The sequence below is a fragment of the Typopeltis vanoorti genome, chromosome 12 (assembly GCF_054136105.1).
Source record: "Typopeltis vanoorti isolate ZY-2024b chromosome 12, IOZ_Tvanoo_1.0, whole genome shotgun sequence".
In the NCBI taxonomy this organism is placed as follows: Eukaryota; Metazoa; Arthropoda; class Arachnida; order Uropygi; family Thelyphonidae; genus Typopeltis; species Typopeltis vanoorti.
In genome coordinates, this window is record NC_143560.1 from 45,232,092 (window position 1) to 45,249,744 (window position 17,653).

General features: G+C 35.7%; 1 protein-coding gene across 1 annotated transcript in view; it reads right to left on the reverse strand.

Annotated features, from left to right (window-relative positions):
- pod1 (coronin) overlaps positions 1 to 17,653 on the reverse strand; it is a 434,089-nt gene that overhangs the window by 132,787 nt on the left and 283,649 nt on the right. The window contains exons 15-16 of the mRNA XM_090401146.1: positions 15,685 to 15,919; positions 6,270 to 6,445 (exon numbers count right to left, since the gene is read on the reverse strand). Coding sequence (XP_090257272.1) covers positions 6,270 to 6,445; positions 15,685 to 15,919 — 411 coding nt within the window. The remainder of the gene's footprint in view (positions 1 to 6,269; positions 6,446 to 15,684; positions 15,920 to 17,653) is intronic.

A 17,653-nucleotide genomic window follows, 5' to 3' on the forward strand; every position in this document is an offset into this window, starting at 1 on the left:
CCTGAAGGTACATGTCAGGAATTTGATGATGATAATGATGATCATGAAATGTCAAAAGTGATAGCATGTTTCTTCAAACCTTTCTATGTCACATATCTAGTGGTGGGTGATGTAAGCAAAGAAGTCTGCTAATGATTAACTGGTAAGCTTCTAGGTAGTAAAGAAGTTGACTGTTGATGACCTTCTTTACTGGCAATGGATCATTGGTTTAATGGCAGATTTCTTCATTAATTTATTTTTTGAAATAGGTTTGATATACAGTGGTATCTCACTAATCCGAATTAATAAAATATGTCCTCGTTCGGATTAGCGAATTTTCCTCTAAGAGACAACAATAGCTAGTGTTTAAGACAAAAAATAATCAGATTCTAATGGTACATCAATTTAATTCTGTAAATAAATGAAGTAATTGATAGAAAAAAAGCTACTGTACTGTAATGTAAAACTTAAAAAATAATACAGTACACAAGTTTATTTTAGTAAAAAAATTTAGTTTGTATGTACCCGTATTGTTGAGGATTCTGATTTAATAAAATTGCATTGTTCAGTACATAACTTAATTTGCATAAAAAATATCACTTTCTTGTACACAACACAAAAAAAGTTTCACAAAAATAACACAAAAGAAGTTCTTTTTTATTTCTTTGTAAAAAAGTCACTGCTGATTTTCTTTTGCTTCTTGGAAGCTAAACTTTTTTCTAATACTTCTACTCGGAGCTGCATTAGCAATAAAATTTTATGGAATGGCATATCATTCTGCTTAGCCCATTCTATACACATTAAAACTGTCAACTACCTCTTCATGTTTTACTTTTTTTTTCTTCGAGTTCTTTATCATCATCATCATCATCTTCTAATTCATTCTATAGCATCATGTTTGTAATTTCAGCATCTGATTTGATCTCAAATTCACTTTCGGTTCTACCTGTGATCCATTTCATAACATCTGTTTGTGAAATTTCAACATCTGGATTTATATTTTTAACCAAATTATGCAAGTTTTGAATTTCCTCTTTTTGTGAATCACCGTAGTTATCTTTGTAAATTCTAGAAGGCCACAGTTTTTTCCATGACACTTGAATTGCTTCAGGTTTGATGGCTTCCCAAGCAACAGCAACTAAGAATGCTATATCCTTCAAATTTATATATTTTTATTGATGTGGTAACGTCATAATTGTGGGAAATTACATTTATAGTAATAATAATATGTAATAATAATAGTTAAAATAATTATTAAATAAAAATAATAGTACACAAAATAATAATACATAATAAATAAAACCTTTTTTCCTTTCAAACCGCACTTTGGATTACTGAAGGGTTCAGACTAAAGAGGTTCGGATTAGTGAGATACCACTGTATATGCTTGCTTCCACGTAGGATAAATGCCAGCTATGGATAACAGTGTGTAGATATTACACAGGATAAGTGTTAACTCTGGAGCACATCTTTTAAGTATAATTATAACTGGAGAAGGATATTCTGTCAGATCCAAAAGATTTTTTGGTTTCCAGGTTCCTCAGAATTTTTCTGATTTCTTTTTGCTAAAAGACCACAATGAACATCTAGTATACTATTCATTGTAAGCTTTAGCAAACAGGTAATTTGAGAGGGGAGTTATATGAAAAAAAAGTATGATGCTAAGAGGTCAGCTTTATCTTTAGGTGCTGTAATGGTGGCACCACCTGAAAGAGAGAGAGGGAGAGAAAGGTGGAAGAGTTGTTCCATCAAGAACATAAAAGGCTCAAAAATTATCTTAAAAGATTCTACTCTATAAGGATGAATCCATAACATCAGAAGAAGTCAAAAATGTTTGTGTTTAAATCTTAATTGTAAGAAAGGGGGCAGGGCAGTCTTGATAGGCTGAGTATTATATAAAAAGTATGAGTCACATAAAAATGCATTTTGTTTATTGAAATAAAAATTAAAAAGAAAATTATTAAGAAATTTTTAACCTGCCCCCAAATTCTTTACAAGGGGTCATAAATCAATGGTCAGAGATAGAAATCTATGGCCAATGCCCTGAAAAGAGTTTGTACTCTATTATGAGACAATGTAAAAAGAAACATTAAATGAACTTGTACATATTCTGCACATATTATAGATTCTTTGCTTCAATTTCTCTTTTTTTATGAAAATATCCATCAAAAATTTGTCATCATTAAATAATGATCAACAAGAATATATTTATAGGAAGTAACACTGACTGAAAAATAATTTTAGAAACAACTTTGTCTTTTTAAATTTTAGCATAACCATAAATTAATGCTGTTCATTATTGAGAGAGAGAGAGAGGTGGAAGCACGAGTGAGTAAAAGTTGCATTCAAAGACCTTCACAAGGAGCCAGAGGACATGATTGCCATTTGGAAAGGAGGCATGTTTTCTGGCATTGACCATTTCAGTCAGATTTGGATTTGTTGATGGTTGTTTCTTGTTTCTCATACGTTGCCTCCTTAAGTGTAGACTAAATACGAATAAGCTGAAGTTCTTGTCATAAACCATCTGTGTTGTGCTCAATTTTTCTATTGAACTGCCTTAGTGAAACCTTTTTGAAACCATGGCTTGGAAAGTGGGTGGGAATGTTGGATGGAGTGTAGAATAAAAGCTTTCATGCTGGTGAGGATAATTTCTGCAATTTGATCAGAAGAGTGGAAGCAGCAGTCTGACCATGGAGAGAATGAGTAGAAGTTCTGGAGGTCATCTCACTTGGCACCTTTACAGTATGAGAAGTTACAGTAGTTGTTGAATGACATTCTATGAGAGAGGAAACTTGCACAAGAATATGGTCTGAGATACTGAGATGAGCGGTAACCTTATAATATAACCTGATGAGAACTTTAAGAAAAGATCAAGGTTAGTGGAAGAGCAGAGAGGATTATCAGGAATTCCAGATAACATATGTGCAATTTGTGTTAAGTCATTGCTTATATTAAATACAATCACATTTCTTCTGGGCTTGATCAGTGGAATTAAAAAAAAGGAAACCAGTTGGAGTTGTGGCATTAAGGTCTCCTAAAAAGATGACTTCACTGTTTGAGTCAATGAGCTGAAGAAAGTTCAAATTTAAGGGATAAGAAACTTGAAGAAGCACACAAAGCCTTCAAGTTTGGCAAGTTAAAAATGAACATGAGGTAAAACTGGCTAGTTTTCCTGAAATGTTGTAGGTATAATAAAGTCATCTTTAATTGTATAAAATTAAAGCATTGGTTTAATTCAAACAAGGCACTCCACATTTATAAAAATGCTAGCTTCATGTTGCTATGGGAATAGAAAGACGTGAAGCACTGTACTTGCTGACACTAATGCAGCTATTTGTAAACTGCAAGCAGAGCTCACTGTTATGCTGAATGCCAACCTCTGGATAATCCTCTTAGACATCTCCAACAGATCAGCTAACAGGGAATTCAAAAAAGTAAAAAGTCAGCACATCAGAAAGTTCTCCAACCTAGTGAAAAACTTGCCCAAGCCTCCAAGACCTGGAAAACAATGTGGTCAACCTCTCCTCTGCTACCTTTGAAGTGGATGTCATCAATGCAGTGAGTTACAGCCAAAACTTCACCATTGTGTCTAGATACATACAGACTAAAGATTTCATGATCTGTGTCTAGATACATACAGACTAAAGATTTCATGATCCGTGTCTAGATACATACAGACTAAACATTTCATGATCCATATCGAGAATGAAATCTACAACCCCCCCTCTCTCGCTCTCTCTGGTGAGGCCAATAATATAAGGCATGAGGTAGCCACTGTACCCTCACAGGTGAAACCTTTTGCAAGTAATCTGTATAACAGAAAATATAAAGCTCTACTAAATCTCAAATAATAATAATAACAACAACAACAATCCTGAAAGCAGATAAGGGCAATTGCAACTATAACTCCAAACCATTTAGATTACAATAAAAAAAAATGACCACCCTTCTTAAAGACCAATCTACCTACTGCTAACTAAACTATGACACCACCAACACACAAATCACAGCCATCCACAGACTCCTAAAAAACGTCACATCCTGGTAGGCAGAAGTGACAGCAAACTAAGCCCTATAATTCCAGGCTTCCCCCTCTCTGAATATATGGACTTCTAGAAATCTATAAAGAGGAAGTACCACTCAGCCCACATAGACTCATCCACCTGCAAGTTAGCCTTTCTTAAATCTGCTGCGGCCCTCACAAATTATCCCAGTCTGAACAAATATGGTTGCATCAAACTGCCTCCCATATGGGAAACCGTCATCTTCAAATGATCAGCCCAATTGCAAGAAAAATCAACCAAGGTGGTAGCATTTTAGGACTATAAGCTCTCCTGTATTTTTCCTGATTATGCCAAAGTTAAATTGGCATACTTCTTATTTGCTGAAGTATGCCAATTTAACTTTGGCAATACAGAGTCCCCAGGTTACGGACGAGATAACACGTTCCTGAGAATGTCTTTAGGTCGGATTTGTATGTAACTCGGATCCCTGATGAACAGATCATATATGGTAATAATAATAATACTACTATAATGGCTAATATGTGGCAATAATACATTGTAATACTGTAATAATAATAAAACCCCTGTACTATAATAATAAGTGACAGAAACTACTGTGCTGTTTCTTTTAATTCAATGCTACTATAATGGCTAATATGTGGCAATAATACAGTGTAATACTGTAATAATAATAATACCCCTGTACTATAATAATAAGTGACAGAAACTATTGTGCTGTTTCTTTTAATTCAAACAAACAGAACATAAAAACAAACTCATATAAAAAGTTTAGATAGGAGATATTTCCAAAAAGAATGGCTAATATGTGGCAATAATACAGTGTAATACTGTAATAATAATAATACCCCTGTACTATAATAATAAGTGACAGAAACTATTGTGCTGTTTCTTTTAATTCAAACAAACAGAACATAAAAACAAACTCATACAAAAAGTTTAGATAGGAGATATTTCCAAAAAGAATATTAAAGGTTAATACTTTAATATCTAATGTTGCATCAATGTCTTGCTACTAGAAGGGGCATTTTTGAGGCAAGAAGGTAGGCTAACATTAATTGGAAGATGATGATGATGGAGAATCAGGATCAAGATTCTGGTACTAGAGTGGATGGACCTAGTACTGGAGAATCAGGATCTGATTCTGTTGCTAGAGGAGGGGAGCTTACCACTGAAGTTGGTTTCTTGAAAAAGGTATCTAGGATTGTTTGCACAGCCTTTTTCTTTTTTTCATCATAAATGGCCTTGTAGCAGCTGATATTCTCACTAACTGCACGGGAAACCTTTGTAAACCACTCAATGTTAGGATCTTGCTCCTCAAGCATAAAGATGCTGTGCCAATGAACTGCTTACATCATGCAGGTTTGTTTAGATGTGTGGAAGAAACTAGTTCCCGAATTATTAATTTAATTATTTAATTATTAATGATGCTTATAATGAGCCTTGGGAGCCCGTTTGTAAGTATGGAATGCCATAAGTTAGGTCATCCATAACCTGGCGACCACCTGGAAACAATAAGTAAATTTTTAGTTAATATTTAGTCTATATTGTCAGTTTCCTGAAATAACAACATCATACATGGACAGTCAGTCTCAGCTCTATGCCTTTCACAGGTATTTCCATGTACATGGCTCCAATGATCTGGCATCCATCATTTCTCTGGTTTCCAATGGGTCTGGTAAAGCATAAGCAGCAGACACCCAACATTCTGTTAGTATTCACTTGCAAGCACAATGGAGCTTCTCCTCTTCCTTTTTATTCCATACCTCTTTTTTCAAGAACATCCTTCCACAGGAAATATTCCTCAAGAACTATAACTGATAATTTTTAAGGAAAATCAATAGTTAGTTATCCACACAATGCCTTTTATTGGCATGTTGAGAATAATACAAAGCAAACCAAACAGTATTTATTATACTGTCTTATGTTTCCAGCTACAGAACAGCTGTCACTGGAAACAAATGCATGTGGCAATGGTGGTATATCTAAAGAATGGTATTTCATGCAGATATGCAAGTACTGCAGTAAAGTGTTTAAAAGACTTTTCTTTGAGTTTGAGTTTTCTCTTACCGTTATAAGCCCTGAAGAAGCTGAACAGCCCCGTTGGCAAAACTTGTTGGCATTAGATGCTTATAAATCATGGTCAATTAAAGATCAACATATATTTCATTTTAATTATATGTTTGAATGACCAAATATAATCTCAACAATGAAAAGTGTTTAAAAGAAATTAATTACGAAGCAAAAATAAATAGATTCTCTTCTTACCTCAAGTACAGCTATGCGTCCACCTGCGTTTCCAACTGGGACTGCTACCCGTTCAGGATTAGCTTGGAATCCATCACTTTCTCCAGGAAGAGTCTTGCTGAGATTCATGATGTTTGTAATATGAGTTTCCTTTGGAAGAATGGTCCCATTTAAGTGTCGAAATTTTGATGTACGCACTAATAAAAAAAAAAACCAACAAGTAATTTTAATATCTGTTTTAATATATATATTATCAAATAACTTAAAGGATGCAATATCAATTTCAGTGTTTACACAAATATGTATAGCATATATTTGAAAGAAATTACATAATAACCATACACATTAAAAAAAAAAGTTTAATAACATAAGTATTCTACTTTTACTAATATTTCACACTTAGTATCCAAGTTTGTCACAGTAATAATAAATGGTCATAATTAAGAAAATAAAATAAAGCTTGTATGATAATATATTATTATTTCATCCTGCTGGATACTAAGTGATAAATACTATTAGGTTTTATAATCAGAAAATTATAACTGAGGAAAAGATTTAAAAAACAACAGTTTAAAATAATGATTTCCCAAAGTTAAATATAAGATGGCCACTGTGATGACTCATATTGTGATAGTGCAATAGAGGTTCATTACTTTCCATGAAAAAGCATTCAAATTTCTAACTGCATCTGAACAAAACCTAGAATCATTTCAGAGTCCTGTGGCTAATGCAGACTGAGTGATTATTCTGAATTCAGTTTCAGAATGACCCAAACTGTGTCATTCCGAAACTGGGAGAGACTTCAATAGCAGAAGATTTAGTAGATAAATTGCCTCTTCTATCAGATGTGTTAGAGGAAACAATTTATCATCTAAAGCAGTAGATGATACATATATAAATTTTTATATATGTTTGAGAGTGTCAACATTTATAAACTCTATGTGAATAAATGATCATTGAAAGCATCTGTATTAAATATCTCTAATATTCCTCCCATCTATGTACAATAGATGGTTGCAGATGTCATTTAAAGGAAACAGATGGTGGCATTTCAGCATCAGTTTTCACCCAACTGGAGATTGGAAGAGGTAAAGAACTGCGAGAAACAACCAATTTTTATACATGTAGAGACCTACCAAATGAAGCAGAGCAGAGCATAAGCAAAAATTCATCCAAATTAGTAGTACTCTATTCCCGATGCTTTCAATCAGTACCCATTGAGACATATACCAGATAAGTTTTGCGAAATGTTTCAGTTCTTCCATAGAGTCTTATGTCTAGGTGTGGGTGATTTGCTAGTTTTTTGTTGCTTTTGTTACTTTTATCAGTTAATTCTGAAGTGTATCCAGTAATAAAGTGGTTATAATCTATGGTAATCAGAGTTCAATATTTTAAGAGTCCAACCCAAAGTGAGTATGATTCTGCATCAAATGAGATAGCTTAGTAAATAATAGATGTCTAAGATATATCAAGCTCAGTGAAATTCTCTGTCATTACATTCAGCACTATCGGATACGTTTATGAACCTAAAGAGATTTGCAATGGCCATGTTCTCCATTTTTGGTAGCATGGTACATACATGTGTGAATCAACATTTTCAAAAATGAAAACAGTCAAATCAAAGTGTAGAACAAGACTTTCAAACAATCATTTGCATAATATTTAAAGTTTGTCACAAAAATTGAAGTAAATATTAATAAACTTTCTGGTAATTTGCAGACTCAAATATCACAGAATCAAATGAATGTATGTATTTGATTCCTCACCTTCTTACAAATAAATATATTCATAAGTTTAATTATATCTACAGGAGCGAGGCGGATACAGTATATTATTATTATAATAGGAGATATTTTGTTATTTTTTGTTTTGTATATCTATTGACCATCGTAATCTTTCAATGGATGTGATATATCCATTTTCCAAATATATCCAATTAGACGGGGATGTATCAAGGCCTGGAGTGCTTAAGGGTCAAAGCTGTATAACTGAGAGGTGACCTTCACATAGCTTTTAAAGGAATGCAGAGAACCAACCAGGGCTTCTGACCTAATGTCCAATCCTCACCTTCTCGTGGTGCACCCTGTTGGGTATCTACCTGGATACTGAACGAACGAGGATGGACTGGCAATTTGGGATTTAACCGACCTATTCGCCAGTCCATCCTATTCGCTTAAACCAATATACAAAATGATGGTGCAACATGACAAAATTTCATGCCGGCTCGGCTGATGCGACGCCGAGTTACACAAGCCTCCCTTTTTTTCGAAAAAGGGGGGCATGTTTCGCAAATCTGGAAAAGGCATATGACAAGGTGCCAAGAAAGAAGCTATTCAATACGCTACAGTTATATGGTGTCAATGGGGAATTATATAAAGCAATACTTGTTATACTTCTCAATAAATCCGGTACAAGTTTGCAAGATTCCCTGACTAAATTGAATAACTGTTGTAATAGATATGGTATGAAGGTCAGCTATAACAAGACAAATGTAATGAAAACAGGCAAAAGCACTGAAAATGTTAACTGTGTTGTGAATGGAGAACCTGTGGAACAAGTAAAACATTTCAGCTACTTAGGCACGATTTTTAGTGAAGATGGTAAATTAAATATGGAAATAGACAACAGAATCAATAAAGCTGGTATGGTAGAAAGTCAACTGAATAAATTTATATGGAATAAGAGAGAAATTAGTCGGAACACTAAATTAGCTGTATACAAGACAGCATTCAAACCAGTTTTAACTTATGGATCTGAGAGCTGGGTCAGAAGTAAAACACTTGACCAAAGACAAGCGACCACAAATATGAGAGTCCTGAGAAAGATTAGAGGTGTGAACAGATGGCATCAATGGCAATATCATATTAAAAACGAGGATATTAGGAAAGAACTTGACATTGTCAGCATCCAGGAATGTGTTAGCAGAGCTAATCTCAGGTGGTATGGTCACTTAAATAGAATGGGAGAGAAAAGATTAGCAAAACAAGTGTTCTCTGCCAGGTTGGCAGGAAAACTACCCAGAGGAAGACCAAGACATAGGTGGATTAATTCGGTACAAAGTTCCTTAGATGATAGAAATATAAGATCTGATAATGTTGGAGTCTTGACAAGTAACAGACTGATTTGGAGGAAAATTGTAGATAGGAAGTTAGTAATGCTGAATTTTTCATGTAGTACTATTATATCCTGTACACCCCTAAAGGGTACATGTCAGGAATTTGATGTGTATCAAGGCCTTATAAAGAGGAATGACAACTTCCTTATCTAAATTTGTTAATATGTTCTTCAATAGTCAAGTAATCTTATTGGCTACCTTAGCAACCTTAATATGTCCTGTAAACTTTAACTCTCTGTCTACCATGATTACTAAATTTCTAGCTTAATCTATTTCCTGGAGTACAGTGCCATTAATGTGATACACGGCTTGTAATCTATTTATCCCAAAATGACACCCATTAACTTTTGTTCATACTGACAGCCTATTTAAATTGTCATGCAAGCTCTCCACATCACCTTGATTAACTATTATTCTATCTAATTTTGCATCATCAGCAGAAAACAACAGAATATTTCCTTTTCAGGTTATTTCCTATATGAATTATGTGCAAAATAAACAGCAATTGTCCCAGCATTAAACCTTGCAGCACACCACTAGTCACCTGTTTTCACCTTGATTCTGCTCCTCCATATACCACTTTTTTGATATCTGTCCAGCAGCTAACCTCTAATCCACTTAACCAGTGTCATGTCCATGTCCATTATTTCTACTTTGCGTAACAGAGTCCCATGTGGCATTTCATCAAATGCCTTTGCAAAATCATTACGTAGTAGGTTCCTTTATCTAACTCAGTTGTTGTATGGGGAGAGTTTATCCAGGTAGGAATACTTCAGAAGGAAAGAGTTTATACTTTAAGATTGAAATGTAACAAATGATGAAATCAGATATTCAATTAATAATAGACTAATCTAAAAAAAACATTTGATTAGAAACTAGTCATTAAATCTTTATTGTGTTAAAGATTTCAAAACTACTTGACATATCTATGAAGATATACTTCTCATAGAAAAGCTTATACGCTGGTTATACATGATTATTAATTAGCTTAAGGAATTCACAACGTACACTAGAATATAAATTAAATTAAACTTTAATATATATTTCCAATATTTCAGCAACGTCACGTTGCCATCGTCAAAGGAACTTAAAATAAAGACACGTGCACATAGGCACTACATACAGTAAATGAGGAAGAAGCCAGGAAGCTATTGTTTCTCCTAAAAGTCCTGATGGTGCTCCCTAGGTATTCTTGGCCGTTGGGCTGAAGGTCTCGTGATGCACGTCTCCCAAATTTGGGGCGGTCTTATGCAAACAAATTTGTTGTGCTTGGCATGTTTCTTAGGGCTGAGGCTGATTCCATGAAAAGGCTTTCAAATTTGAACATGCTACAGTGTATTATTGTGACTTTCTTCCACCATATTCTGTGGCGTGTATCCAGAGCATGGTCTGCAAGACCAGAATTGCTACACTGGTGAAAACAGATGTAGTCCTTGTGTTCTGAAATTCTAATATTCTCTGTCCTGCCTGTTTGGCCAAAGTAGGACAGCTTACAGCTGCAAGGGACCTGGTAAACACCAGATAGGTCTAGGGGAAGTAGTTGGCCTTTAGTGGAGCAGAGAAGAGATGCCAATTTTCTAATATGGTCTGTAACAAGAGGTCAAGTCATGTTTTTTTAAGATTTTGGTATTTTTTTTTTCCTCGGATGTAGGGAATGGTGAGGGATTTAGAGTAATCCTTGTGAAGAGAGGGGAGGGTTGTGGTTTACTGGTTTCAATATTTTTTGGATTTTTTGGGGGAGGTTACCATTGGCTGAGAAAGCATTGAGGATGTAATTTAGTTCAGTGGTTAGGGCATTGTCATTTGAACAGATTAGTTCAGCTCTGTTGTATAGTGTCTTAATAACTCCATATTGTTGTGTGTGTGTGGGGGGGGGGGGGAATTGTTGGTGAATGTATGGATGGGTTTTCTATAAACAGTGAAAACCAAGGTTCCATCAGGCTGGCGGGCGACTAGTGTGTCTAGGAAAGGGAGGCTGTTGTTTTCCTCTTTTTCCAGGGTGAACTTGATTCTGGGGTGTTGGTTGTTTAAGTGTGTTAAGAAAGAGAGGAGTGTATCAGAGCCATGTGGCCAAATAGTGAACACATCAACGTAGCAAAGCCATATGGTTGGTTTTGTGGGGCAGAGTTTAAGGCTTTCTCTTCAAAAGTCTCCATAAAGAAGTTGGCCAAGGGTGGGAGAGTGGTGAACCCATTTTGCAGAATTTTCCCTGCCACACGAAATAGCCTGAGTTCATTGCGAACTGAAATAGGGCTGAGATATTGGGAGGAAATTTAGCTTGGATTACCTCTCAGGGTTCCTTGAGTGGGACATTTGTGAATAAGGAGGAGATGCCGAAACTGACAATGGTCAGTTTCGGCGTCTCCTCTTATGTTGGAGTGTATGGTTATCTATGCTGGCTTTGAAGTGGGCTGAGTTTTATTTATGTGTGATGGTGTGTTGCTAGTATAGTGTGTGAGCGCTTTGGCCAAATGTTTATCTAATTTGTATGTGGGGGAATCAATGCCATCCACTATGGGACATAATGGCACATTTTCTTTATGCATTTTTGGGAGTCCATATATACGGGGGGGGGTACAGTTAAGGAGTCTATGGAGTTTTCTAATTTGTGATTTGGTGGGATTGTATTCAATAGGGAGGGTAAGCAGCCTGATCTAATAATAGAGCATTAAGCTTACCTCTGTAGTCTGTTTGGTTGAGTACTATGGTGGCGTTTCCCTTATCCGCTTTGGTGATTACTATTTCCTTGTTTTTCTTCATTTCCTGCAGAGCTTTATATTTACTATTGGATATGTTGGTTTTTGGTGGTCTTGCTTTAGTGAGAACACAAGCTGCATCCAATCTAATATTGTTGGTGATGTGGTTTGGAAGGTGGAGTATTCCGCGTTCAATTTGGATCATTATATCCTCGGACAGTATTTTTCTGGGAGCAATGTCAAAGTTGTGGCCATGTTAAAGAGCTATGATATAATGATATAAATTGGGCGTGGGATATGCCACCTTCCAAACCACATCGTCAATAATATTAGACTGGATGTAGCTTGTGTTCTCACCAAAGCAAGACCACCAAAAACCAACATATCCAATAGTGAATATAAAGCTCTGCAGGAAATGAAGTAAAACAAAGAAATAGTAATAATCAAAGCGGATAAGGGAAATGCCACCATAGTACTCGACCAAACGGACTACAGAGGTAAGCTTAATGCTCTATTATTAGATCAGGCTACTTGCCTCCTTATTGAATACAATCCCACCAACTCGCAAATTAGAAAACTCCATAGGCTCCTTAAGAAGGTCACTTCTTGGCCTGTGGAAGTTACTAACAAATTAAAACCGGTTAACTCTATACCCCACTCCCTGTATATATGGACTACCAAAAATACATAAAGAAAATGTGCCATTATGTCCCATAGTGGATGCATTGATTCCCCCACATACAAATTAGCTAAACATTTGGCCAAAACGCTCACACACTATACTGGCAACACATCATCACACATAAAAAACTCAGCCCACTTTAAAGCCAGCATAGAAAACCTTACACTCCAACATACCTGACATAATGGTCAGTTTTGACATCTCCTCCTTATTCACAAATGTCCCACTCAAGGAAACCTTAGAACTAATGCAAGCTAAATTTCCTCCCGATATCTCAGCCCTATTTCAGTTCACAATGAACTCAGACTATTTTGTTTGGCAGGGAAAATTCTGCAAACAAATAGAGGGGACAGCCATGGGTTCACAACTCTCCCCACCCTTGGCCAACTTCTTCATGGAGACTTTTGAAGAGAAAGCCTTAAACTCTGCCCCATAAAAACCAACCATATGGCTTCGCTACGTTGATTATGTGTTCGCTATTTGACCACATAGCTCTGATACATTCCTCTCCTTCTTAACCAGAATCAAGTTCACCCTGGAAAAAGAAGAAAACAACAGCCTCACACACTAGTCACCTGCCTGCCTGATGAAACCTTGATTTTCTCTGTTTATAGAAAAAATTTGGAGATGTTAATGTCAGCTCTTTGCCTTAATGAGGATGATGTTATACTTCTAAATAAATCTGCTATAAGTCTGCAAGATTCTCTGACTAAATTGGATAGCTGTTGTAATAGATATGGTATGAAGGTCAGCAATAAAAAGACAAAGACAATGAAAATAGGCAGAATCATTGAAAATGTCAACTGTGTTGTGAATGGAGAACCTGTGGAACAAGTGAAACATTTCAGCTACTTAGGCACGATTTTTAGTTAAGATGGTAAATTAAATATAGAAATATACAACAGAATCAGCAAAGCTGGTATGGTAGGAAGTCAATTGAATAAATTCATATGGAATAAGAGAGCAATTAGTCGGAACACTAAATTAGCTGTATACAAGACAGTGTTCAAACCAATTTTAACTTATGGATCTGAGAGCTGGGTCAGAAGTAAAACACTTGACCAAAGACTAGAGACCGCAGATATGAGAGTCCTGAGAAAGATTATAGGCGTGAACAGATGGCATCAATGGTAATATCATATTAAAAACAAGGATATTAGGAAAGAACTTGACATTGTCAACATCCAGGAATGCATTAGCAGAGCTAATCTCAGGTGGTATGGTCACTTAAACACAATGGGCAAAGAAAGATTAGCAAAACAAGTGTTCTCTGCCAGGTTGGCAGCAAAACGACCCAGAGGAAGACCAAGATGTAGGTGGATTGATACAGTACAAAGTGCCTTAGACGATAGAAATATAAGATCTGATAATATTGGAGTCCTGACAAATAACAGACTGATTTGGAGGAAAATTGTAGATAGGAAGTTAGTAATGATGTAGTTTTTTTTTCATGTAGTACTGTCATATCCTGTACACCCCCTTGAGGGTACATGGCAGGAATTTGATGATGATGATAGAAAAACCCACCCATACAGGCAGATACAATTACCAACAATTCCCCCCCACACACACACACACACAACAATATGGAGTTATTAAGACACTATACAACAGGGCTAAACTAATCTGTTCAAATGACAATGTCCTAACCACTAAACTAAATCACATCCTCAACACTTTCTCGGCCAATGGCTACCCCTCCAAAAAAATCCAAAAAATATTGAAACCAGTAAACCACAACCTTCCCCCCCTCCACACTAAATCCATCACCATTCCCTACATCCGAGGCACCTCAGAAAAAATTATCAAAATCTTAAAAAAACATGACTTGACCTCTTGTTACAGACCATATAGAAAATTGGCATCCCTTAACCGCTCCACTAAAGACCAACCACTTCCCATAGACCTACCTCTACCCTTGCAGCTGTAAGCTGTCCTACATTGGCCAAACAGGCACGACAGTGAATATCAGAATTTCAGAACACAAGGACTACATCCGTTTTCACCAGTATAGCCACTCTGGTTTTGCAGATTTGCAGACCATGCTCAAATTTGAAAGACTTTTCATGGAATCAGCTTCAGCCCTAAGAAACATGCCAAACTGAAATAAACACAAAAACTTATTCTGATTTTAAGATCATCGGTTTAATACAAAGAAGCAGCAATGGTCCTATGAACAAGTAATAACCTGAACAGAAATCAAGGAGCAGTATTGAAAGATACATGGAAAAATCTGATTAATTCATTAAGTATAGTGGAACTACAGTATGCCAAAAACTATATAACGCGTATTCACAATAATGACTGAAGCATCTCTCTTCATGCATACATTGTCACACGAGCTGTCAAATTTGATTGCCTAACCGTTGTTAACGGTTTACTGTATTCTTTAGTTTTTTTGCATTTATTATTTTCTTTCATCTTTTTTTGTCTTGACAAAGCTAGACAGTATGCTAGTGAAACTAATCGACGTTCCTGTATATATGTGTATTAAACTGATGGTCTTACAATCAGAATAAGTTTTTTTGTGTTTATTTCAGTATATAAAGGCCAAATATGAATAGTCTAAACATGCCAAACCTCAACAAATTTGGTTGCACGAGACTGTCCAAATTTGGGAGACGTACATCACAATACTTTCACAGCCCAACGGCCAAGAATACCTACATAGCTCACTAGGGAGCACCATCAGGACTTTTAGGAGAAACAATAGCTTCCTTGCTTCTTCCTCATTTACTATATGTAGTGCCTGCATGTACGTGTCTTTATTTTAAGTTCCTTTGAAGATGGCAATGTGACATTGCCAAAATATTGGAAATATATATTAAAGTTTAATTTAATTTATATTCTAGTGTACGTTGTGAATTCCTTAAGTTAATTAATAATCGAAGATATACTTCAGGAAAATCATACTGTCAATTAAAAAAATATAAAATCACTTACTTCCAAACACCCGACCTGAACGATGAGGTGATGGTGATCTGCTAGAAGGTTGAGCTACAGCTCGATCTGATTTTAATTCTGTAACATTAGATTCACGATTAATCAGTTTCTTTTCACATGCATCATGAGGAGCCACAGGCAAATGTTCTTTCAATCCATTTACAGTTGAAGATAATGGAGAACCTTCTAATTTTTTTGTAGGTCTATCTTCACAGAATGTTGAAATAATGGCTGGCTGTGAAAAGAGAAGAAATATGACATGAACTGAAGATCAATTAGAAGAATACGCCCAAAAACAAGCAAATTATTATTTTCTTATATGAGCTTATTAAATATGTCCATAAGCTCCTGTCAAAATATAATTCATTATGGAATACAGACTTTAAAAATTATTCAGTCCACAAAGGAAGTAGACAGAAAGATAAACATAAATTTCACAGTATGAAACATAAATTTTAAGTTTTTGAAAAACACTCTTCATGACATGTGAATGTTCAGAAAGAATTATTAGTATACTGGTTTCTATGGGCATTATGCACACCTTGCATAATGTTGTTATAAGGTTATCACAGTATGTCAATTTTTTTAAACTATAATTATGATTACATGGCATGAATCAATTACCATTTAAACAATCACTCATCAACTATGAACTAACACAGGAAAAATGTCAATACTAAGAAAAGGCAGTAATTTTGCAATTAGACCAAACAGCAAACTAATCTAGATTTTGTACCATCATCGTCAAATTCCTGATATGCACCCCTAGAGGAGGGGGAGGTTACAGGATATTATTATTATTTATACGGGCAACTGCATAAAGTCTATAGACTAACTGAGAGGCCCTAATTAAATATTACAAGCACTATCCTAGATCCAAGCAATATCTATCATACTTTGCTTTGAACTTATTCACAGTTATGAGGAGTCACAGGCAAATGTTCTTTCAATCTGGCACCTACAACAGACTCTGGCAACCTATTCCACTAATTTATCACTCTGTCTAATCCTCACACCTTTGTTAACCACACTATTCCTCGATTTCCAAGGATGAAGCATAGTTCTCCCACCATTGGACCTGTTCTGAAAATTTTCCTCTGTATCAATCCTGTAAAAACCCTTCAGCCATCTGTATATTTCAATGATATCACTGGTTTTCCTCTCATCAACCAATTTCTCTAACCCACAAACTTTAACCTTTCCTTACAAGGTGAATTCTATAGACCTTCCACCATCTGGGTCACTCACCTCCGAATTCTCACTTCTTTCCCCTCCTCTCATCCCCAAGAAACCCCAGGTGACTACATCTGTGCACACTAGTCAAGGCAAAGTCTTTCCCAAGTCTTTCCCTCCTATAAAGAGGTCTAATAACCTGTATCTTCTGATGACCTGCTTATTGGGGTGTTCTTCAGTGACCAAGTAATCACATGAGCTGTTTTAGCTAATTTTGCAATATGTCATCTAAACTTCAACTCCACTAACATTCCCAGATGCTTGGCTGCATCGATTTCATGGAGTATCTACTGGCAATGATTGGATAATGTATTCCACAGCTAATTTGAAAAGTATCAATGTTAGACTACAATCTCGTTTTAATCCTTGTTTTATTGGAAGGGATCTGTTAAATCATTGTGTGTTTTAACTTGGGCTTCTGAATTTTCTATTGCTAACCTTGTAAGTTTTACTAGCTTATCTAGTATCCCAAAGTAACAATCTCTTTTCTTTTATAACATCATCTCTTTTATTTTCTTTCATCACATAATCTCTTTTCTTTCTCTTTTGTAACATAATCTTTTTTATTATTATTGCCTGGGCACCTCCATGGAATCCTAAGACTCATAATGGAAGACCCAAACTATCAACAGAGTATCGATCATACCTCTCCTTGAAACCATTAACAAAGCACTCACAACTGACTCAAGCAACCCATTCAATTCGTTTACCATTCTCCAAGTGAAAAAGCTAGTGT